Source organism: Ctenocephalides felis, unplaced genomic scaffold (assembly GCF_003426905.1).
Source record: "Ctenocephalides felis isolate EL2017-DRISC unplaced genomic scaffold, ASM342690v1 CF-g0.4_SCAFFOLD_01170, whole genome shotgun sequence".
Classification (NCBI taxonomy): Eukaryota; Metazoa; Arthropoda; class Insecta; order Siphonaptera; family Pulicidae; genus Ctenocephalides; species Ctenocephalides felis.
Window position 1 is genome coordinate 12,545,295 of NW_020537324.1, and position 25,502 is coordinate 12,570,796.

Below are 25,502 nucleotides of genomic sequence, written 5' to 3' on the forward strand. Positions count from 1 at the left end.
TTTCTACAATGACTAATTAGTTAACAGTTTTACAGAATACAGTCAGATAGATGTTAGTTTAATATATTCTATTTATTGTGTTATAATTGATTTGGTTTTCACAGTAAAATTGCTCAAAGTCAAATTGGACCTTTGTGCCCCACCCTGCCCTACATGGGTGCACACACATATATATGTATCTATATGTGTGTGTGAGTATGTGCATATACGTAAAAAGTTCTATGGTAAAAGCAATTGAAAATTTCTACCGCACATCATCAAAAGCTCTGGAAAACAACAAACTATGGACATGATGCCACTGCCGGCAAATGTGCGAATATTGTATGATATGCTATTTTGATCGACGCCGCATCTGACCTACATATCGGATGTTGATAAATGATTTATGATTTCGTCAGACTACTTCAAAGTGATATAAATAGACACACTGACATGGAGAGAAGGTACTATTGCGTTCGAATTGGATTACAGTCTAATCTTCCTCCCCTAACACATCCGAGCTTTTCTTTCACAAGAGCGGATGCGTCGTATTCGACATGTCACAAGGAAATTATAGGACAGGGGATTTCCTAAAGAATTCCCTCTGTCACCGGTACAAGGATATGTGAATTCATTAAAGGATTGAAAAAGTTACTAGAATCTGAGGAAATAAATTTGAAAAAAAGACGTTTTAGAATAGAGGTTTGTAATCTTTTACAATTTGTTCAAGATAAAAATAATTTTATTATAAATAAATAATTATAATGAACTTGAACACTTAAGTGCAAAAATGTTTAAAATCACTGTAAAAAGCATGCCTACTAGCCCAGTAGTCAAGCATATATCAACTATCACCTCCAATTTTAACAAAAAATAGCGAAATGTAACATGAAGCATTTTTTTTGTTTCAGAAAATTTTATATAAAATTATCATTATTATTTTTTATTTAAAATAGCTGTAACATATTTTCTTGGCTCAAAATAAATAAGAATATTTTTTATATTTTTTTCTCAGAGACAAATGCCTTCAACTTCAAATGGTCTAATCTAAATATATGAATTATTATACAATTTTAGTAGATAATTTATTTATCATTTGTATAGTTAGTTATTACATATTGTGCGCACATATACGGTTCTCTCAGGTAGATTCTAGTTCGCATAAATTCATATTCTATTGTGTAGAAATTGCGGTTGCATATGCGACTTATGACAGTTGAATGCCAATTGTAATTCAAACAACCGCTGAATTCACATCAAAATCTGTACAGGTAATTTGCCTTTGTAGAATGATTATAATCTTTTGGGTAGTCTGACAATTTACTAAGAAAATCTCTATAATAAGATAATAAAATTACCAACTTGATGTACGAAGTATATTATATATTTTACTAATGATTATTTTAAGTATCAAAGAATACATTACAAAAAATGAATTAAAATACGACAATTCAAAAAGTTTGGGTTGAAATTAAGTAAAATAAATAACGTTTTTGTAAGATGTTAGAAAATCCATATTAAATTAAACTTTTTTTGTATAACGTTATACACAAAAGAGTAATATAAATAAAATATATCATTTTGAATTATTAAACCAACGTTATTTCATTCTTTTACAAACATTTTAAACCACTATTAAATTTAAAACGTTCTCAAACCGATTATTTTCTTATAATGGCGAAAAGTTTAAAATAGAAATTAAAAAAAATGAAACTTCAATAAGTTTACTATAAAATTGTTTATCTAACTATATATAAGATGGAAACTTTAAACAAACTATTGTTGAGATAAAAATTATGTTTAATAAAGTGTTTTTCATTCCTTAAGCTATTCATTATTAAAATTAAAAATCACAAAATTTCAATAAGTCTACTATGAAATCAGTTATCTAACTATATATAAAACGTGAACTATGTGCAAACTATTGCTGCGATAAAAATTATGTAGAATAAAGTGATTAGTGACTAGATTTATACAAAATCTAGTTATTAATAAATAAGTTTAAAATGATGAATAAAATAAGTTTTAAGTGATTTGAATACTTATTGTATTCTATGTTTTCGATAATAACCAAAACTATTTACAAGAAAAATGTTTATTTTAATATTTAATTATTTTAGTAAATAATTTTGAAAAACTGTATCAAATAATGTGCAATTTTTCTATTTTGTAAATAGCAGAATTTATTTATATATTTATTCCAAAAATTTTAATATATTTTCTCCAAATTATTAATGTGTATTTGTAAAACTATTTCCTTCGGCTTGATTATAAATCAGTCATTACATGAACAAAAATGGAAAAAAATAAGAATATTATTTTTTTTATTACAAATTTCTTTTTTTTTCAATTATCAGAATGAAACAGAACCGTCGAAATAATACATCTGAATAGTTCAGATGCAGCCCGAATAAAATAAAATATGACAAGTATATTTATAGTGAAATTGCAATATGATGCATCCTTTCCTCTCGGATGCCGCTCCGAAAACAAAATATGTTTATGCAATTTGCGATTGGAAAGGGGTAATAGAGATAATAGTAATATAGGATTCAAAAACCTTTAAATTTGGTCAAAACAATTACGCAATACAAGTAACAACATCGCTCTTCAATAAATGTTACCTATTTTTTGGATCTTATCTGATTGTATGTACCTCTTTGTTGATATGTACTTTCTTATAAAGAAGTTATTTACATTTGTGGTAATATGTTAAGAAAATTTAGGAAACAACATTTTTTACTTTTTCTGAAAAAACTTAACTATGCAAGCAATCTAATATTGGTTTTAGCAAAAGAAATAAAAAAATGTTTCGTAACTTTTCTTAGTATATCTGAACATCTGTGATACAAGTTATGCCAAATGCATCACTTTTTTATTCATTTATATCAGACAAGAGAAACTCCTGTCCATGAATGCAGCTCATGATAGAACAAGGTGGATTTTGAACAGCTGCCTGTATTAAACAGATTGAATGTGCTCACTATATATTGTCAGACAAGCAATAGCTGCAGAATAGTCGAGTATACGTTACGACATAACATTGATACCTTCGCAAAGCAAGGATACGAGAAGCTGAAATCTAGGAGCTGGAATTACTCGATAGAGAATAACAGATCCTTGTAGCCGTAGAGCGAAAAGCAAGTGGATAGAAATGCAAATTGCAAATACAACTTCCTTTTGGGAAAACACAAAGTGGATATTGCGGTTGTGGTCTATTTCAATGACCAGCCAACGTAGAGGAAATAACAATGATAATACAACTGCTAACTAGTTTAATTTCAAAATGTTGTTAATACTTTTCACAAAATATCTCGAATAAAAACATTTTTTAATTCAACTGCAGAGCAATTCCATAAATAATTTCTTTGATATATTTTACGATTGTGCTTACAACGCTAATTGGGCGAATTTGATTAAAATTCAATACTTTTTTCGTTCAACGATGATTTTATTAGCTTCGATATTTTCTGTGCACTTCTTTGTTTTTGTATATAAAATCATGGCATGTTTAATCTAACTCGAAGCTAATTTGCTCCATCAACTTTTATATAGCAAAAAGTTAAAATGTGTAGTCTTTATTTTCGAGAACAAAATGTGTCTCACCCATTCAGCAAAATTGTACACTAAAGTATCTCAAAAACAAGTAAAGTTAAGAATTTTTTACAATATTTGAAAGTAGAGGGAAAAAGGTGTATAACCAACTAAAAATCGAATCTTACGATGTTGTTATTCGGAAATGAATAACGGTTGAAAGATTTTTTGGTTGTGAGCACTGTTGTTTAGTTTACGAGACCTTAATATATTTTTCAGTATACATTATTTAATTATTTTACAGCATGTATTGTTAATTTTGAGTTGTATTCAACGTTTTTTTATATGGAAGCTACCACGTGGGTGGGGTAAAAAAGACCAACTAAGCCTTTACCCTGGCAAAAGTGTAAACTATGAAAAATAATAAATTAAGTTGAAACGGCAATTTTACAAGAAATAAATAAAATAGATATTTATTCCAACTCTGCAGATGAATATTTCTGTCAAAATATCAGGTCAAGGTTATGTACATTGTTATCTCTATACCTATGAAATTTATATTTTGCTTTAGTTGAATGAAGTAGCTAATATTTCGTAAAATCCCTTTGAATTTAAAAATAAGAGATTGACCTATTTGCTCCCTGGCGGTCCCATTTTACCCATTTATATAGTGTGTAAAAAACCAGGTGACAAATTTTTGAAAAACAGCAAAAAAACATTTTTACAATGAAATGATTGAAGTGATGAAATTAGCTGGGATAGTTGTTTGTTTTATATACCAGATAGGTGTTTGTTTGATATCTGTTATTTAATGTGATGTAATTGCTTTAATTTTTACAAAATAATTGCTCAAAGTCAAATTGGACCTTTGTGCCCCGCCCTTCACCCTACTATATTTCGATGACCTAAAATGATCAAATACTTTATATAAACTAAAGGAAATTTTAAACCAAAAATTCTACATTTTTGGTAATGAAATCACATTAACTCACAATGATTTTTGATAGTCCAGAATGCACAATAAAAAGTCAAGATTAGTTTTTCTTTAATATAAGTTATCTGTAACCAAAATAATCTGTTTATGCACTATTTATATTAGATAATTATTAGTTACATTCCTATTCGATTTTGCTTGTAATTTTATATATCTGAATAATATGATAAATTTATTTCTATTTATATCATTTATATTCACCTACACAACATACTATTATTATAACAGGAAAATTCATAAATAGAAATTTCATAAATTTTATGATTAAATATAATGCATAAAATTTATTACCCCACGGTACAATAAATTTTATGTGAAACAATTAGAAAAATCAATAATTTTCAATTTGCATATAATAACTCATTTGGTTTCTGTTAATTAAGCAACGTCATGGTGAAATTAGATTTATTTTATTGCAATGCATTTATTGTTTTATATTGAAATGTAAATGAATTTGGATAATAATAATAGTAGTAGTAATAATTAATTTAATTGATATTAATTTATTGGTATTCAAAGTGATAGGGGTATACAAAAAATTAAATAGTTTACTATTAATCACACTATTGTATTATTATTATTGAAAAAACGCACATTTTTGAATAAACTTTGGTAACAAACATTTAGTGAAAATGATAGTAAAATCAATAAAAAAGCGAAATTATGTATATATGATAAAAATATGATAAACGAGACGATTCTATATGATTATATAAAACATTTCAAAGCAGTATGTTTTTCTCGTTCATTTAGTCGTTTAATAGCTTAATAAATTATTAATTATTTAAAAACTAATTAAATATTCTCAATAGCCTAACGACGATCTGTATTTTACCTACTTTCTTGCAGCATATCTTATTAAATTATTAGACAGTTTATTAATTGGTGGGAACAAAATATATGTTATAATAAAAATAATGAAAAATGCTATTTAAAATGTATTTTTTTACTGTAATCTTTCTCATATAATTGTAGAAATTATTTTTTGAGAATTTATTTTGTAAATTTTATATCTCAGTAGTATAGTGAGTTTTGGTCCATGCTTTATTTTGAAAGGAAGTTTCTAATGAACGTTGGCGTTAATTAAGCGTTGAAAACAACTGAGCAATCGCAAACACGACTTCTACGTAAAATAACAATCAACAGTAATTAAAACAACCTTCAACTTACTTTACTAAAATAATTGCATCATTATAAAAAGAAAACTTGGAAAATCACAACACTTTATCAAAGATTTCAAAAAAATATCACAATATAAAACTTTTTGAATATATACAATATTTTCCTATAACGTTTCTATTAGTACTGATACAAGACACGGAATTACAGTGTGTGATTTAAATTAAATTAGAGTCCTTTTGTCATTTAATCGGCTTACAGCGTTTGGAAACCATATAAAAAGCAGTCGTAGGAGATCATATAGCCACACAAGAACTATTTCGGGCACCTTTTAACGCAAATGCAAAAGCTGTATTAATTCACTAACGCACCAACTTATGCTCGTTAGCATGGAGATAATAGGACGTTCGGAAACGGAATAATTATTATAATTACTAAACTTAGCAAGTGATTCTAATAATGATTATTCACAGAATCAGAGAATATTTGATTCGAATCTATGTATTATTCCAATCTATGAAACGGGACCCGAATTTTAAATTGCATCCTTATAGTAATAGTGCAGATCCGCTCGAATTTGGAATTTACAATTAAACTGGATGATCACATTACTGTTAAATAATATTACAAAAGCAATCAGTAAAAATTATATTAATTTATTTTTATATAGATTTTTTTTGAAAATATTTAGGGCAAAGAAGGGCACAAAGTTCTAATTTGACTTTGATCCACTATATTATCGAAATCGAACCAATTATATGACAACAAATAACACAAAACAAACAAACAAGTATCTAACTATGTTCAGTAAAACTTAAAATTTTCAAAATTTTGTAATCTGGTCCTTTTTACCCCATAGACGGTGTTAATTGGAAAGGTCAGGGGGCAAACAGGTCCAATGTCTTATATTAATTTTAAAGGAATTTTATCAAATAATAGCTATATTAGTCAACCAATGCAAAATATCAATTTCATGAGTAAATCTTTTATAGAGATAACACTGTATATAACCGAGATCTGGTATTTCGTCAAAATATTATATTTCATAAAATTTATGTCGATTTGTATGGGTCAAAAAAAGCGTTAGGCACATATAATTTTTGGTTACTAGATATCAAAATAAGATGATATGAAAGAAACCACATCTCTAAATGAATTCTGATGTCCCGTTCATTGTCCCAAAAATAAGGGGTAAAATTTGAAAAATTTCATTTTGGCCCAATTAGAGTGCCTCAATTGCTTCCAAATGCATGACCGATCCCCACTAACTTTAAAAAGCTGATCCACCCATGCTCCTGGTTCAACACCTGGGTCTCTCACTGAGAGGTTTTTAAAAATTTACCCCTTATTTTTGGGTCATTGCACACAACAATGAATAAAAATACTTTTTTCAATATTGCCATTTTTTCCCAATAGCAACTTCATAAGAATCGAGGTGATTACAGGTTATACATCTTTTTCCCTCTTCTTTCAAATATTGTTGTTGAAAATTCTTAAGTTTACTTGTTTTTTATATATCGGTGAGAGACATTTTTACCTGCGGACCTTTAAACACCGCTCTACCCTATATTGCGCCATTCACAAAACGTAAATGTCATGAAATTTTTTTCATTCAATTCTATTTTTCATCGAAAGGCAATACAATGAATAAAAATACGTTCGCAAAATGTCAAAACATTAAAGCATCCCCTCGTTTGACAAAACAAAAACAAATACGTCTTTGATAAATATTATTGAAACAAAATACAGAGAATAGGTACGATGATATTTTGCAAATGTTTTCGTAAGTATCGACTGAAAGGCAAAATGATAAATGCGTTTAGCGGCAATTAAACAATTCTATAATTTCAAATGAAGACCATAAAATGTCGGCTGCGGTTTCCTTTGATGTTTCCATACTTAAAACGAAATGCGCTGCGTAGGTATTTCCTTTGAAAAAGCTCGTGTTCCAAAGAATAACAAATGAACGTTACACGGGGTTGTAAAAAATCATTGATTCGACGTTGTATCAGGATATATCGATATTTTTTTGAACTAGAAATATAAATAAGGTGAATTTATGCATTAGGGAGAATTAAATACAAATTAAAAATAATAAGTAATAAAAAATTATATCAAATATTTGTTTTGATCGTAATTCTTGGTATTGAATTATGTAAAGAACAATATTTGTTTTGTATTTATTACTGTATTTAATTTGATAAAGAAACCAATTAAAAGAGGCATTTTGACTCAAGACAAGTTGCATAAACTTTCCAATATTACACTCATGGTATATAATAGTAATAATTGTTTTAATCAATCGAAATTGTGATGCAGCTATATTAATTATCTTTTCAACTGTTTTGTTTCATTTTGAAGATAAAATTCTCGCTTTCTCTAAAAACTACAATTTGCAAAATGATCTCTTTCAAATTGACTTATAATAGGTACGAGCACAAAGATCCAATTTGACTTTGAGCAATTATACTTAAAAATTATATTGAGGTCTCGTAAACTCTCACAACTAAAAAAACAAACAACAAAATAAAATATTTTTGTTATGGATATTCAAACATTGCCGTTTATCTTTTGATAGCAAAGTAGTTAGAATCAAGATGATGGCTGGTTATGCCTCTTTTGAGCTCTACTTTCAAATATTGTTGTCAAAAAATTTTTTACTTTATTTTTAGGTTTTTTTCCTGCGGATCTTCTTACCCACGAACCTTTAAGCCTCTCTCTACCCTATCTGTAATTTCATTATTTATGCTAAAAACATCGTCTATTATTCCATTAATCATTTTTTAAAGATCAATCACATTTCGTAGGACTAAAATATTTTAAAATGTTCATTTAGACTAAAGTAAGTCCTTGAACTCTATTGCCTCCCAAGTTTCATTAATTCGTAAAAATAAAATTTAACATTTAATAACGAAGAATGAACATGACCGATCTTTGTCAAAAACTAATCAACTTGATTCCCAAATAATATCTGTAAGTAAATAGTTATATAATCAATAATAGCTTTTAAATTTTCAAAATCGGTTCGGGATTATTTGTAAAAACGTGGGAAAAACCTTGCACGTTTTTGACTATTAAAGAGAAACGGCTTGACCGACCGTAGCAAAAAAATGGTCAACAGGAGTCTTTATCGAATTTTATCCAATGGCTTGAAAAATTTTCAAATCGACGCAGAGAAAGATCAAAAAGGGCTCACATACATATACACATACTTTTTTCAATTTTGGTCTCAGAAGATTCAAAATAATGTGATCGGATTTTCTGGGAAAAAATGTAAACTTCGATTTAGGAAAAATAAATAATGATTTTTTATGCAGTAACTTGTATTGTGTTAAGAAGTCTTAATTAATCACAAAAGAAAATGTAATCAACAACAAATTAGGTATACAAAATACCAATTAGTTCTTCTAAACTCCATAAATAATTACCTATATCAAAACAAAAATATAGATGCCTTTTGGCGTACAAATGTTTCTAATGTAGCCCACTGATGGCAATCAATCAATAAATGATGAGCGGTTTCATGGCACGTGTGTTTTGCTGAATGAACGGAAAAACAACTTTCCGAAAACATTTCCTGTCACCAGTTGTTCCAAGCCGAATAAAGGTTTTCTATTATTTTACCATTCAGCCAAAAGTTACGGAATACCAAGTTTTATTGGAATGCCGGGAGGTCGAAGCAATAATTGATCGAAAACAAATAAATAGAAAGAAAGAAGATCAAATCCTTTTAATTTTGAATTTAATTTAAACACATCTTTGATAAATAGATTTTTTGATAGAAAAATATAAATAATTTTATATGAGGTAAAAAAAACACAAACATAGATATAAAAGCACAAAAAAGTTTCTGGTATCCAATCAGGTATCGAAACAGAGTAAATTCAATTATGTTTCTATAAAAAAAACTAATCGCCTTATATTTGTTTTGGATCTTATTTTGACTCCTTCTCAGGAGGTTAAACAAATTATTAAAAAAAAAAACATACAAACCAGACACAATGAATAGAAAGCTTGTTTCATATTTGTAAAAAATGAATAATATATTTAATTTAAAAAAAAATAAATGAAATATAAAATATAACTAACAACCATTTTGCAGCAATGTATAAAACAAACTTTTAGTTTATTAGTAAAAACTTCTTAGAAATTTTTTTTGGAAAGAAAAAAGTCATATTTCTAATATCTGAATAGGAGATAGGTGAAAAGTTAGCTTTCACCTTGCGCTATTGATTAAAATTATATATATTAAAATATATAAATGATATAAAATAAAGTACGTATCATGAATATAATTTATGAAACTTTACTTTACTAGTAGCTAATGTAAATAAATTATGAATTTTTATCACGTCTCTATCAAAGTATGAATTAAATCCATCATTGTGTAAGTAATGCATTTTCGGTTCATTGGCAAAATTGAATTCGATGCACATTTTATCAAAATATTCCAGACTAATGGTCAATGCAAAATATTGCATTATAGCTTGCTCTAATAAATGCTTGGAAATAAATGTTCCGTTCGTGGGTATTTTTTTAAGCTTGGTGTAAATGTACCACGTAAATTGGTGTAAATGTGCCCACGGTGTAATATATTGATTCATATTAATATATTAATATATAATAATTATATTTATATACTCATGATTATATTATATTACATACTCAAATCTAAAATATAAGGATTACACTATATCTATATATTTTAGACTGGAGTATATAACAAAATACCAATGACTATTAAATATTTCTTATTGTATAACGCGAAATATAAAAAATATTTTAGCTACATTAAGTTTCATAAGTTTATCATCTATAATATGATTTTTATAAATAATTACAAAAAAGTACTTACTAAAAAGCCAGAGGTCCTGTGCTCTTCCTTCTGTTTTTATTATCAGGTACTTCTAAAGGTCCTGGATCGTAAGTAACAATGGAGTAGCCAAGATCTAAAATTGCAGGTGCTGAAACTCTTCTCTCAGATAACAGAGGTCGTCCCTCCAGCATTATCCTCAAAGCCTCACAAAACGGACAAGGATCTTCATCCTCAGGAGTTTGTTCTTCAACACTACTATTTGGTTGTTGTAAACCCATTGATTCTAGAAAACACTGATGACACTCAATTATTAATTCACTACAAGCATCGGTGGGTGATTTAACTTCAACGGAATTGGACGGCCCGATTCCGGGTACTTCAACATTTTTTGTCACCTGATTGTCTTTTGAAAAACACTCTATTTTAAACTCTGGCACTAAAGTTTGATCACTAGGTTTATTGTCACATTGAATTACAGGTACAAGCACATCAGGTATCGGTGAATTTGATTTAGTTGACGTTTTATCGAAAAAATTATCATTATCATTAGCACTTTTTACTTTACCAATATCGACGGTAATAGGAGCAAGGCCTGGAGCTTGAGGAAGTTCGACACTGAGACGTTTTTCGTTGCCTACCTTTATGATTCTTGCGTAAGCAACTTCATTAGCTGGGAAAAAAGAATAATCAATTAAAATTATTTTTAAAATAACAGATTCCTGAAAAGATGAATTACCTATGTTGACGTTTAACTCGTTGTTTCCTTCTGAATTTCTTTTTTTCATACCGGTTGTATTTTGCATGTGTTCTAATTCGCAATAAGTGACTGTGTCATCTAAAGATAAAAATTTTCAATATAAAATAGACAATATTGGTGTTTTATCATTGTGTAATAAAATTTAAAGTATATCATTATAATAGTTATGCAATTAATATGGCCTAAAATGTCGCTGGACTAGCATTGCTAATCTTTATATATTTGTAAATTCATGGACAACGTAAAAAAATAATAATTGAATTGAATCATACCTTCATAATCAGCTTTGTCTACTGAATCAACGCCTGTTAGAGGTTTAGAACTGATTTTATTGTTCTCTATAATTGGAATATTTGTATTATATTGATTTTCTATATTTTTCTTATGGGTTTGTATTTTTATTACACCACTTTCTTTTCTTTCATTTCCATCGCATTTCAATTTTTCATTTAATTCTCGTTCCAATTTTTCTTTTTCTATTCTTAATTTTTCTTCTTTCTCTTTGTTTATTTTTGCTTGCTCCTCTTGCTTTCTTTTCTGTTCTTCTTCTTCAGCTTTCTGTCTTCGATATTCTTCTAGACATTGCTCATGGTCATTGTAATATTCCATAAGCTGTATCCTAACTCCCTTAGTCAAAGTTTGTTGGCTTTTGAAGGCCCTATTCATTGGCCGACTTTCAAATAATTGCTGAGACTTGAAATCATTTTTCAATCTTTGCTGGTAAGCTTCAGTCGCAGCATTAAATAATAACTGTTGGCTGGCTGATTTGTTGTTAAATAGCGACTGATCAGCACAACTTCTGTCTGGTCGCATATTTAACATTTGTTGGCTTTTAAACTCATTGCATTTTAATATACCTGCAGGCCCAATACCATTTTTTATTCTTGTACTTACTGCTAACTCCTGACTGCTGGACAAATTTATTGTAAGGTCTTGGCTGATGCTTTGACGATCGAGATTTGATTTCTTTTTACATTCATCATCTGTTGCTAGAGACAACTGCTTTTTTAAACTCAACTTCTTTATATCATTTTCTAGAATTCTACTAACACCCTTTATTAACGATTTTATTTGGTTCTTTATGTTTATCATCGGAAGAACTAAGAACTGATTCAATATCACTTTTTATTTCGTTTGTGGAAGACCTGTCTTTGAGTAACTTGACAATTGAAGGATTTTTAAGTATATCATCTACTATTTCTTCTGCTTCTTGCGTTTTGGATTTTCGTTCATCGATAATATTATTGTTTTCTACAAATTTTGGAACATTTTCGTCAACACATTTAGGTGATGTTATTTCGATTGAACGATCATCATCAATAAATCTTAAATCCTGACTACTTAAATTCAGTTGACCGTTGGAAGACAAAGGCTTTCTTTCAGTTAATGGAGATTTTTCAAGCGGTGAACATATAGTACTTCTGCAATCTTTCCAAGATTCGTCACTATGTATTCGCGACAAAACAGGCTTATCTTCCACCTACAAAAATAATTTTCATGTAACATATTTTAATTTCAAAGTTTCAATACAAAATTAAAAAAAAACAAAAATTTTTTTACTTGTATCTCGCAATCTTGCCAATATTTCTCAAAACTGATACGTTCCAATCCTGTTGGAGTAACCGCGAATACCATTTCATCAGAAGTTGAAATTTCTTTAGAATGTGATCTTGAGATTGTTTTGGGAAATTCATTAGCCGTAATAGTTTTAGATGAAACTTCGGCATCTGATGGTTTGAGAATTATTTTAAAAAATCAAGTAATTTATTTATAATTATAAATAATAAAATAAACCTTTGGTTAACTCATTTGGTAATTCGTCAGGCGTCTGTATTTCTTGTGTTTTATTCAAATCTCCATTTGCAACTGGCTGTGTAGTATCAGTTGTAGGTTGAGTTGTGTCTCCATCTGGTTTTGCAGCATGGGAAACAGAAAGTTTGGACACTGAATAAATGAAAGTGCGGAGATTGATTTGAGTGCACACTAATAATAATATAGTAGTTGTTATTGTATATCAAATTAATTATTTATATGACAAATGTCAGTATGTGATTTTATGTAGAAAAAAATATTATCACTGTAGTTATTTCATGAACAAATTATATAAATATATTGACCTCTCTCCCAACAGCATTCATCACTACCCGCATCGTCCAAACAAATTTGCACAACTTGCAAGCCTTCTCCATAACTGTCCAAACATTCATAAAAATCATCAGGTCCAGTTCTATCATCATCTGAACTACTGGCACCGCGTTCAGAACTGTTGGATTGTGCTGAATCCTCCTGTTGAGATACAAAATATATAATTATTTTAAATTAAACTATGAAACTATTTTCATTCCTAATATTCACAAATAACCTCCATTTAATTAATTGATTCGAATTTGTTGAAATAGATTTTTCAATAAGGAAAGATGCATCGTAACTTCTCCTATGATGCTTTGAATAATGAATTAAATGAATTTTGATTTAAATTTTGTTTCCAAATATTAAGAAGTCAATGAAACTATAAAATCATAATTACTAATCAGTGCTAATATATAAGCTAAAAGCATTTTGTGAGTTCATGCTAATATACATACTTTTGCTGCTTGACAAATCACACAAAGCAAGTTCACACAAACAATTTACTAATCGTGAAAATTCTATTTGACAATAAACAGTACGTATCTTTTGTCCGTGTAATGTAATGTATTCTATCAGTATTGTAAAAACAGCGCACATTTATTAGGTATCATTTCAATTAACTTATTGTTTCATATTGGTATTTTATTTTTAACTTGTCGAGAAACTACACAGATAAACAACGACATAAAGACAATTATTACTTAAACTGAACGTACTGTTTGTCAAAAGCCAAGTAATGCCTTTGTCATGATTTTCTTCAAGTAGCAAAAATCCTGAAATCGTTAAAATGATGATTCAATATTAGAAGGATGATATGAAAATCAATATTAGTTATTGTATGGGATAAATGTTCACACAAAAATGTGAACATTATATATAAATTTGAGTGAATATAAGAAAATAAAATTATTCGAATATATGATTTTTTTAGTCAAGCATTAATTGAGAAACGAGCCAGTTATATTAAAAATCATCTTTACAGATGAATACTTCAATTAATATGTATTGTGTTAAAAAGCAAAATAAATTTTATCATTTCATTAATAGCATTGTTTCCGATGGTCATACAAGATAAAAATTAGTACAATAGCATTTTGTAAATGAATGAAAACAATTAATATATTACTTGAACTGTTTTCGTGACCGGCCTGGCTATTTCCAATTCTACAGGTCCTTTCGGCGCCTGTTTAAGCAGATGCACGGCTTTGTGCAGGGGCTGCCGAGCTACTGATATTCCGTTGACGGCCATGAGACGATCTCCTGGACGTAAACGACCATCTTTTGCAGCTACTCCGCCGGTTATTAAAGAACGAACCACAATCACAGTCTTGGTAGAATCCATCGGATCCTGAGAAACAGAAGGAAATAATCATGATATAATAAACTTTTGATTAGAAACTGATATTACTGATAGAATAGAACTAATAGAATACAGAAAATTGAAATTAAAATGTATGATTTATAACCTGGTAATCCAATATAGAAAAACCAAGACCATGGTCGCCTTTAATGAGTTCTAGTTTTTCTGCTGAGTCTTTCCACATGGCGACTCCGCCTAAGCATCCTGTCCCTTCCAAAGACCTACTTCGGCTTGGAGGACACGGGCTAATTTCAGCTAAAAGAAATGAAATCATTTCATCAATCGTTGAATTCGTTAATATTTTTATAAGTGATATACTGCGATACCAATTAATTACATAAAATGTATCTTTAATATAACAAATTCAATTATATTACCAGTATTGCTTGGCGTCATTGAAATATTTGAATGTGCAAAGGATGAAAGAGAACTTTCGGATTTAGCTTTAACTAGCCTCTCGGGAATTTGTAAAAGATTCTGCAAACTTCCTCCAAGTATATTCTGCAAAGGAGAAAAATTAATTGAATAATATATTATAACTGCAGGATATTTAAAATAAACTAATTAAATAATATTTCGTGATATCAAAAATGAATGCATGTAATATATTAACAAATATTAGAGGAAAATAATATCAGGAATCTAAAATCTGGTCTGAAAAGTGAGTTCAAATTAATATTAGAAAATTTGTGAAAATTATAAAAAAAATCAATGATTGTATACTTCTCAATTTTGTTATAAGTGATTACATAAAGGCATATAATAACATTAGTGAAAAGTATTATTTACTCGTGATGCAAAAGCTTTTTCGTGCTGTGAAGTGTCAATTATTCCTCTGCCAACTTCGTACGTGGTGCCATCAACTCCACCATCATTTTTTCCGGCTCTTATCCGACAGCAGACCAAGACGACATCAGATGGCAAGGCTTTTAAGAGTGCGACTACTTCTAAGTGATGGAGGCCAAGCAAACGCACCTTTAGATAATAATAAATATTGAAGTGGTAAATATCATACAGGTAAAAATAACAGATAAATTGAAAAAAATTATAAAACAATAAGGAATTCTGCACTATACTTAATTGACAAATTACTACCAAAGATAAATTATTATGTTAACTATTATTAAACTATATTTGGTGATAAACTGATGAATAGATAAATATTGAATTTAATAATACAAAGTTTAAAAAAAAATGAATTACATTTAATTTAAGCAATACATTACACACTCACTCCGTTAACTTCGAGAAGTTCGTCACCAGCACGAAACACTCCTGCACGAGCTATTGGACCACCAGGCCTAATTGAACGAATATAATGATGTGGCCTTAGTTCTACTCCGCCCTCGACGTCTACTGTGCCTTCCAAACTTATACCCAGGCCACCTCCTGGTTCTTTGCAGACTTCAGCTACCTATAATATAAATGACAATATTTACAGTACATTTTGGATATGAAACTAAAAATGACTACACTTCAATAACTAGAAGAACCAATTTAGAAATTAAAATTTGTGGATAATAAAAGATTTGCGATTCATAAAAAGAAGCAAACATGAACTGAAACTGAAAAACATTAGATATAATTTGCACAAACTATATCCCTATTGACTAACCACTATGCGAACATCCTTGCCCATTTCCCGTTGCCATCTTGACTTCAGTGCTTTGTTCGCAGCAGTCAACAACAAACCAGGTGTAGTACTGGTGCTAGTAATCGATAGATTATCCTGGTTACCGCTATCTTCTCTCTTAATATTTTTAGTATCGGCGGCACCTGTTATTACAATTTCGACATCTTCATTTGTAGGCGTGATCTCGACTGTTTCATCAGCAGCCGGTTGATCACCTTGCTCGGTGTGCACCTCAGATTCTGTTACGCTGACTTCGGTATCGAAAAAACTGTAACCGTCCTGGAAAAATAGTTTGATCATTAAATAAAATTTAATAAAAATAAAAGATAAAATTCTCCTTAGGAAAGAAAATAAATAATTTATAGATGGAAATAATTCAAATTCAATAGTATGTAAAAATGTGGCCGTGCAGAATTTCGTTATAATATGAATTTTCACATAAAACGAATTAAATATTTACAGGAAACGAAATATAGATGTAAAATTGTAGTCATCATTACATTATTATTTAGCAGCAGTAGTCAGAAAATTATCGAACTAGAAATACTGAATCTCCAAAAAATCCCCAAAATAAAAAATTATATCGTGCGCAACACTAATTTGCAATTAGTGTTCAAACATCTTCATAAGATAATACATATATTTAAAAACTCGCAGATTGTGTTAATTAGCATATACATATATATTCTAACCTTCAATTTCCAAATTCGTTTTAGGTTGATAATTGATAAATAAATAATAAACATTTTGGAGATTAACATTCAAATTATCATAATTTGTTGATGTTATAATTTTATCCATTATCCAAAGTAGTACCTGAATTTATTATATGCATCTCATGTTATTTATATAAAACAAAATAAATATCAAACAATACTACATTCGGATCCAAAATCTCATTTTTCTAGCCCAATTTATTTAGAGGTTCTTTATAATTCAAGGAGTATATAGCCAAAAGCAGTACATTGGATGTGAATATTTCATGTTGCAATTCGGTAGTTTTACTGCTTTTTGGTGAGCGGCATAAAACGAGAAACAGCTCACATAAAAATTCCTCTCTCACAACGTTATTTAACATTAATCAATGTATATTTCACATGCAGGTGTTAATTTAAATACCGATTAATTATCTGGGTTATTGGCTTTTGGCTATACATAACTGACAGAAAATAAAGCAGCAAATCTGACAGAATTGAGTGTAACAAAATGACATTGTAACAGAAAAAATAAATATAAAAATTAGGCATATTTGTAACTTGTAATAATTCGATAATTATGTGATAATTTCTTGAAAAGATTTTCATCATGTTACGCCCAAAAAAGTAATAGTTTAGTTTTTCACTGTGTTGGATCATTTTTGTATCATGATTTGGAATACTAATAAAATGCTAATATATATATATACATATATATATATATATATATATAAGATTATAAAAGACATATGTGAAAGATATATGTACATAATTGTAAAAAAAAGTTTTTTATGTCGGCATCCACCGAGTAAAATAAGTAAGTTTAAGTTGTGTAATTTGTTTGCTGGTAATTATATTTTTTTATATTTATTATATTATTATCTTCTATTATTTACTATATATTTATTATATAATTAAATGTTTTTTAATTTTATCCATAAAGAAAGTCAATCTGGGACTCAAAACGTATAGAAGACTTTTTACAAAAATTAATACCTAGTACTCTTTTAATTATTGGATGGTTGCCTGTACAGATTTATTTTGTTTTTATACGTGTATAATTAAAACCAAGTGTGATATTATATAAACATTTAAAAATAAAAGCACTATATAAATTATAAGTTTAAAACGTATAAAAATAATTTGCCACGTGCGTTTCTGTCCAATTTTTCATTCATCGATCTTCTACTTTTTAAACCATTCTCATTTATTAAATAAATTCAAATCTTTTTGAATAATAAAATAGGTAAAATCATACACGTATACAAATTGATTGCTAGAATCATAAAAATTTATTGATATTTTGTTGAGAGAATTGTATTCCGATAAACATTCAATGCCACACGTGTTTATTTTTGAACACCAAACTGCGCTATTGATCATTTGCAAACCTTTAATTGCTATGCGGACTGATTAATCCTGCAGCCACCAACACAGCACATATCACTATAGACAATTATATGAGAAGAAATATCTTAGCACTAAATCTATTGTTCACAAAGGTATTATTATTCAATTAAACGAAGGCAGTCACGTTGTATAAATTAATTGACCAGTCGACACTGTGAGATAATTGCGAAACCGCTACATATCATAACTGACTCCGCATCGCGCACGTCTCAAGCAGAACTACTAAAATAATACTTTACTAAACTGTTACGTAAAAGACGAACGTGCTACTGAACATGATCAAAACAATAAATGCAATGCAAATCTACATCTCACAGGACCGTATTTCATCATCAACAATAATAAAAAAAAATAATATTGAAATGGATTATTAAAAGAAATTTTGAGTGGCCCCCAAAATATGCACTGAATCGGCTGATTAATAAAGACGTCGACATCAGCTTAGTAAACGATAATATACAAACTATTCAGATAAGTGAAAAGCTGTCTCGAAATCACACAAACTTACTTGCCAAAACACTACATGGCACCGTTTAAAAAATTTAAAATTATATATAAATACTTAAAATTATTGGTATATATAATAAGGCCGAGACAAAACAGGGCTTTATAAGTTATAATTATATATAGGAGCGCAGAATAAGAAAACATGGAAGCAGAAGTTTGTGAAGAAAAATGCATAAAAGTGTATAAAAAAGAGTTTAATAATAATGGGAAAAGCAAACCAGAAAGGGAAAGTGAATCATTGATTTGTGGTGGCTTCCACACCATGGAATTTCCTTCGGGCAGACTACTATTCATTATAATTTTTATTATAATAACGCTATAATTATGAAATTTGAACCAGGAAATTCATAATTCATAACTTAATAGTCATAATTTAAAATTATAGAAAAAGTTGGAATAATATTTGAAGATTTTCAGGAATGATTTTTATTTGTCTTAAAAATGAATGAATAAAAATATTTACTTCTGAGATCTCAAAAGTTCAGATTTTTTTGTAGAATATATAAAATATTAAATATTCTGCAAATATTTAAAATAATACAATATTCTGCAAATATACTTTGGAATAGCCAAGGCTACATTACTACGCATTTCATTTTACATATAAATCACTTATTTACTCACAATCAGTATTTTAGACTTTATTCTCGATAAAAGCTTGTAATTTCAAAAACAATACGTGCATTGCAAATCTATATTTTACAGGATCGTACTAAGTCATAAACTGTAGAATAACAATTCTTTAATAATTTACCATCCAAAAAAAAAATCGAAAGCAGAATATAACATATTTTAATATCAGAAGAATTATATATTATTGTCTCAAAAATTATTCATATACATATAATATGACCTTGATTTTAAAAATTAAACCCAAATATACGCAAATATGAAAAGCTTGAAATAATTTTTCAAGATTTATATTCAAGGAATTACTTCTATTTGTCTTAAAGATAAATTAATATTCATCACGCCATAGTTCATTTTGTTATTATTTTGTATCACTGTTTTTATTTTATTTATTTTAACTTTTTTCATTTTATATTCAATTTATTGTATTTTTTGTATTATTTTTTTTGCGCCTATCAATTTTGTAAATAAGACATTAAAGTCTTGATTAACAAAAATAAAATATAACAAATGAACGAAAAATTCTAATAATCTCAAGAGTTAAGGATTTTTGTGGTGATTTAAAACAATAAGTCATCTTTTTAAACAAAGATGAAATACGAGGATCATTTAAACCCACTTGCCACAGAACTACCAGGACAAGATTGAAAAAGAAATTCATATTACATTTATATATGTCAATTCAAAATCTCTAATAGTGGGCAGAAAAATTTGTATTTTTATAGTCTTTTTTTCAAATTCTACTTGTCCATTTTCGAACAGGTGTAAATATTACAGCATAATAAAATAACTTTTGAAAAGCTTATGCTATATAATAACGAATTTTAATTCGAACATAAATAACATATTTAATGAGTATTTTACGCATTATTCGCTGTAAACGCTAGTAATTTGAAATTAGTATATCATAATCAGTCGAAATTTTACTGGTACATATATGTATTTGATTTATGGTTAATATAATATAATTATTACTCATTGCAAATGGATATACAATCATTTGTATAAATTGAAAAAAATAGTTTTTGAATTCCAAACCATCTAGTTTCTGACTGTAATTTTTTGTTCAAAATGTGTTTACTAATAGTAGAAAAGTTTTTATATGAAAATAATGATGAAATCTCGCAACATACGAGATGATCTTACATTTTGTGAATATAATTGCGTTTTGTTAGTCACATCTGAGTAAAAAACCATACACGTTTCAACTATTGATTGCGGTTTTGCGGTGCAAAAAAGGTTTGGTCACCTCCATATAGTCGTCACACCAACCGACATCGTCTCTAACGACGTCATAATTCTGCGCTCAATAAATTGTACGCTTTCGAATGGCATAAAGAATTTTATGATTTTATAAAAGTTGTATTTTGGACAAATAAAATCCAAACGGACCGTAACAATGGAAAATTCACATTACCTCCCTGGAGTTACGTAAAAGGCCGTAAAGCGGCATTGTGAGGGCTTTATGAATAAATGCAGTTTTCAATGGTTTGGGGATTTGTATATAAAAATCCCCAGGAACAATAATGAGAGTGTCGGTTTACGTCACTTTCGTATCGATCATCAATCAATCATGAAGACTCGTTAATACCGTGCTCTCAGAGCGAAACTGAAATCTGATAGCAATTACGAACTTATGCAAATCGATTAATTATAAGTACGGTTAATGATTCATTTATGATATTACATAGATCAATCAGAACACATTGTCATTCAATTTTAATTTGAGGAGGATTCAATTCTATACTTCAGCAGCAGAAATAGATTAACGTGTACGCGGGGAGTAAAGTTTCAGCAAGGTAGAAAAATTGATAGTCATTTTGTTTTTAAATGGTGTGTGGTTTCAAAATTTGGTCAAATACCGTTTATAAGGATAGTAAAGATTATCATACTTAATCGTTATATGCAAATAATGCTATAGCATCCGTGTCAAGTATAATGCTTCTTTTTACGCTTGTGCTTTTCCAAGTTATTTTATGACTATGGGGTAAATTTGATATAATGGTAAAACTGAAAAAAATCAGTTAGTCATTATCTTGGCAGATATAAATTATACGATTTGTACATAACGTAAAGTTAAATTCAAAATAATTTTCTTTAAGGCTAATATAGCATCATCTCAATCGGAAATAATTATAGCATTCACGTCCGCAAACTAGTTAAATAGCTCAAAATTTTGACAAACTGCAAATCAAACTATTGTAATACTGTCCTTAGTAGCAGAATTAATCGTCGAGAAACTGTTGACTATTACAAGTAACTTACACCAACACAAGAACATAAAACATAAAACATGTTGTAAGTATATGTCATGAACATCACTGGCAATTATCATTAATATTTTTCATTTTTTAAATATTTATAAAATTATGTAAAGTATTAACTATAATCATAAAAATGAGTAGATAATTAATAATAATTTTAATTTAAATTAGCGATACTGAATCCCGAATGACGTAAATATAGCAAAAAAACAAATTAACACCTTGAGCCGATGCAGAAAAGTGAATGATTATATTGTTTAGTTCAAAGTAATGCGCAAAAAGTTAACATACGTTATATTTGAAAGTTATAAAACACTGTAACATATTATATTAGCATCCGTTTACATCTTACTCATACTTGGCTATTCTTAGATCAAGTTTAAACTAATCACCCAATTTTATTACTATTTTTGATATATATAAATATATATATACATATATAAATATATATATATATATATATATATATATATATATATAAAATCCAGAAATAATTTTAATCTTAATTTTTAACATGTACCTAAATTTGAAAGACAAATTATTTTCTAATCCATTCTGATGGTTAATGTTATGAACAATTGGATATGCAATAGTAGTTTTTGTTTCAATTGTTTTTTTTTCATATAAACATGATATCCTTGTACATCTTATAATCGTTAATTCCGTAAATTAAATGATCATTCTATAATGAAGAAATTTGCGCCCGATTAATGTTGACCATGCGGCCATTTCAATACATACTTTACATTTAAATTCCTTATAATCACAATTATTAAATAAATTAGTCTCAGTTGAAAAACAACTCACATTTCGACCGCATGGTAGTATAAAACTTTTCAATCTATGACGGTGTATAAATTATTCTTATCGGTTATCGCCCTAAAACTTATGCTTTTAGAGAATTAAACCATCGTCACATGTAATGGAATAGAATAACAAATTCTATCAAAATGTATATATATAATGGTAAGTATATATATACTATATATATATATATATATATATATTAGGATGGTCCTTAAAATGGTCATTTTTGAATTTTCTTGCTCCAGGGGCTAAAATGGTTCCAATAGATAAAAAACAATTCTCTGAAGGGTTTAGCTCTTAATATTAACGTTTAGATAAAGCGCAATTCAATCAAACTTCGTATAAAAAGGGCATAAAAAAAATTTGAAAATTTTAAAAAAAATGTTTTAGGTATAACTTAGCGACAAATGAATGAGTTTATTCATTCATTGTTCGCTAAATTACATGTAAAAAAACATTTTAAAATTTTGGAAAATTTTACCAAGCCATTTCCATGCAAAACATTGATTGAATTGCGCTCTATCTAAACTTTAATATTAAGAGCTAAAACTTTATATTGAGAGCTAAAACTTTCAGAGAATTGTTTTTTTATCTATTGGAAGCATTTGAGCCCCTGGGCGTAAGGAAATTCGATAATGATCTTTAAGGACCACCCTAATATATATATATATATATAGAATATATATAAATAATAATATAATATATATATAATATAAACAAAATAATATAATAATATAAATATATACGTAAAAAAAAATCTCACCAAACAAAATATTCTATCAATAAAATTATTTATCGATAGCGTGTGCTACGATGTCTTTAATAGAGCATTTTTAAAATAATTTAATATTATTTTAAAAATGTTCTATCTACGAAACTATTTTTACAATGTTGAAAATTCACATTCGCTAAATATTCATAAATATTCATAATTTTTTTCGGAAAATACTTAAACAAAATCGTCGCAATATATTAAACAGTTTTTAGTTATCTACATATTTTCATAATCTACCGCTGTCAATGTCACTAACTATATTATAATAACAAAATGTATTTCAAAATTCACGATTTCATTCCCGCATTCTAATTATCGAAACGAAAACCTGTTATAGATAAAAAGGCATAATAACGATTTTTCAATACTCGGTTTTAATCTAAATAATTAATTTTATTCCTATTATTAATTAGTAATATAATTTCAAGTGGAAATCGTCCTTCGTGGGCATAACTACATCATTCAATCATATGATAACTATTAGACGTAAGAGCTAATATAAAACTCCACATATAGGCGAATGGTAAACCGAGGGTTGCCTCTCATAAAATACGTTAAATCTAAGTCTTCAACAAACAGCTTATAGAACATGTAAAGTAAGACTTCTGATTGCTGTTTAAACAATGAAAAAGAATGAGTAAATATTTAGTAAAACGAGAAACTTACTATGCTGACGCTAAATTTGGGCAACGAAAGTAGAACGCTAGGCGATGTGGACTTGGAGGTGATTTGAGAGCCCGTGTGTTTTAAGCGCCCTTCTGAGGGTTCCAGCTTAGGACCGCGAAGGTAACGCTCAAGCCGCAGCCGAACGCGGTTGCCGGTGTCACGTAGATCTTCACAGCCTCTGGATTACTACGAGAACGTAAGGAAACCCCATCAACTAGGTATAAGAAATAATAATATATAACACCAGTTGATATGAATAGAAATATATTAATAATATTATATTTATGAAAATTATTTTATTATTTTGAACTTCTAAGAAGCAGATATTATCTTGTGCATACTATTGTAACATGTTTTTGAAACAAATATTTAATTAAATGTAAAAATGCAAAATTTAATATTCTATATTTAAATAAAATCATTAAGATTTTGTGGGATATAGTAACATATTCCGAAAAGTTCTGGATAATTAATTTGATTGCTAAACCGTTTCATAAATAAAGTCATTCAAATAAACATCTACCTACGTATCCGATATAATTATTATACAAACAAGGATATACCCGTACATCGTATTGAAATGTTGTGGATGAGAAGGCTTACAAAAGTATTTGAAGGCACGTTGCAGGAAATAAACAAAATAGCTTATTTCCCATCTACTCGGATAATGTCGCGGGTTATTATTTTCTTATTTCCAAGATCAGAAGTGTTCTTTATTATATTATCGAGCGACTTCATGCAAGAGCATACAATAACCTCTGGAAATAATAACTTCTCAAGGGGTAAAAAGGCAAATAAAGAATGCAACAAGGAAAATGCTACTCTTGGAAAGTTTTTATCCTTCGTCACGAACGAAACTAAAATCATTTTACATTTTTATTCAAAGAATATAATTTTTTAGATATTGTTGTCATATTACAATTAACAAATATGCATTAATGGAAATTTTCATTATGTTACCTCTATAATACGATCGTTGAGTTGGATTGTTTAGACAGACGCAGAACTTCTTCACTTATGCTTTTCACAAAAATACCGGGAACTCCTCTGGAAATATAATTATTAAGAAGATTAGTATAGAGTTGAATTTATGAGAATTTTATTCATTTTATTTATTACATTTTTTAAAATTATGGAAAATTATGATAAAACACATTTTTGTAAGATTATTGGATTTAAATTTCAAATTTTTAAAATATCACGAGAGTTTTGTAATAATTGTGACGGTGCAGTTGGAAATCATGATAAAAATATAATTATCAAGAAGATTATTAGTATAGAGTTCAATTTTATGAGAATTGAATCATTTAATTTATTACAATTTCTAAAATAATGGAAATTTATGAAAAATAAACGTTTGGCAAGATTACGGGTTTAAAATTCAATTTTTAATATATCAATAGAGTTTTGCAATAATTGCGACGGT

The 25,502-nt window shown here is 28.3% G+C and overlaps 1 protein-coding gene across 1 annotated transcript in view; it reads right to left on the bottom strand.

Annotated features, from left to right (window-relative positions):
* Positions 1–12,109: 12,109 nt before the first annotated feature.
* LOC113366817 (patj homolog) overlaps positions 12,110–25,502 on the bottom strand; it is a 62,771-nt gene continuing 49,378 nt past the window's right edge. The window contains exons 13-24 of the mRNA XM_026608471.1: positions 23,739–23,789; positions 19,871–19,880; positions 16,305–16,601; positions 15,924–16,103; positions 15,479–15,664; positions 15,067–15,190; positions 14,796–14,944; positions 14,456–14,677; positions 13,317–13,485; positions 12,994–13,143; positions 12,760–12,926; positions 12,110–12,679 (exon numbers count right to left, since the gene is read on the bottom strand). Coding sequence (XP_026464256.1) covers positions 12,245–12,679; positions 12,760–12,926; positions 12,994–13,143; positions 13,317–13,485; positions 14,456–14,677; positions 14,796–14,944; positions 15,067–15,190; positions 15,479–15,664; positions 15,924–16,103; positions 16,305–16,601; positions 19,871–19,880; positions 23,739–23,789 — 2,140 coding nt within the window. The 3' untranslated portion in view covers positions 12,110–12,244. The remainder of the gene's footprint in view (positions 12,680–12,759; positions 12,927–12,993; positions 13,144–13,316; positions 13,486–14,455; positions 14,678–14,795; positions 14,945–15,066; positions 15,191–15,478; positions 15,665–15,923; positions 16,104–16,304; positions 16,602–19,870; positions 19,881–23,738; positions 23,790–25,502) is intronic.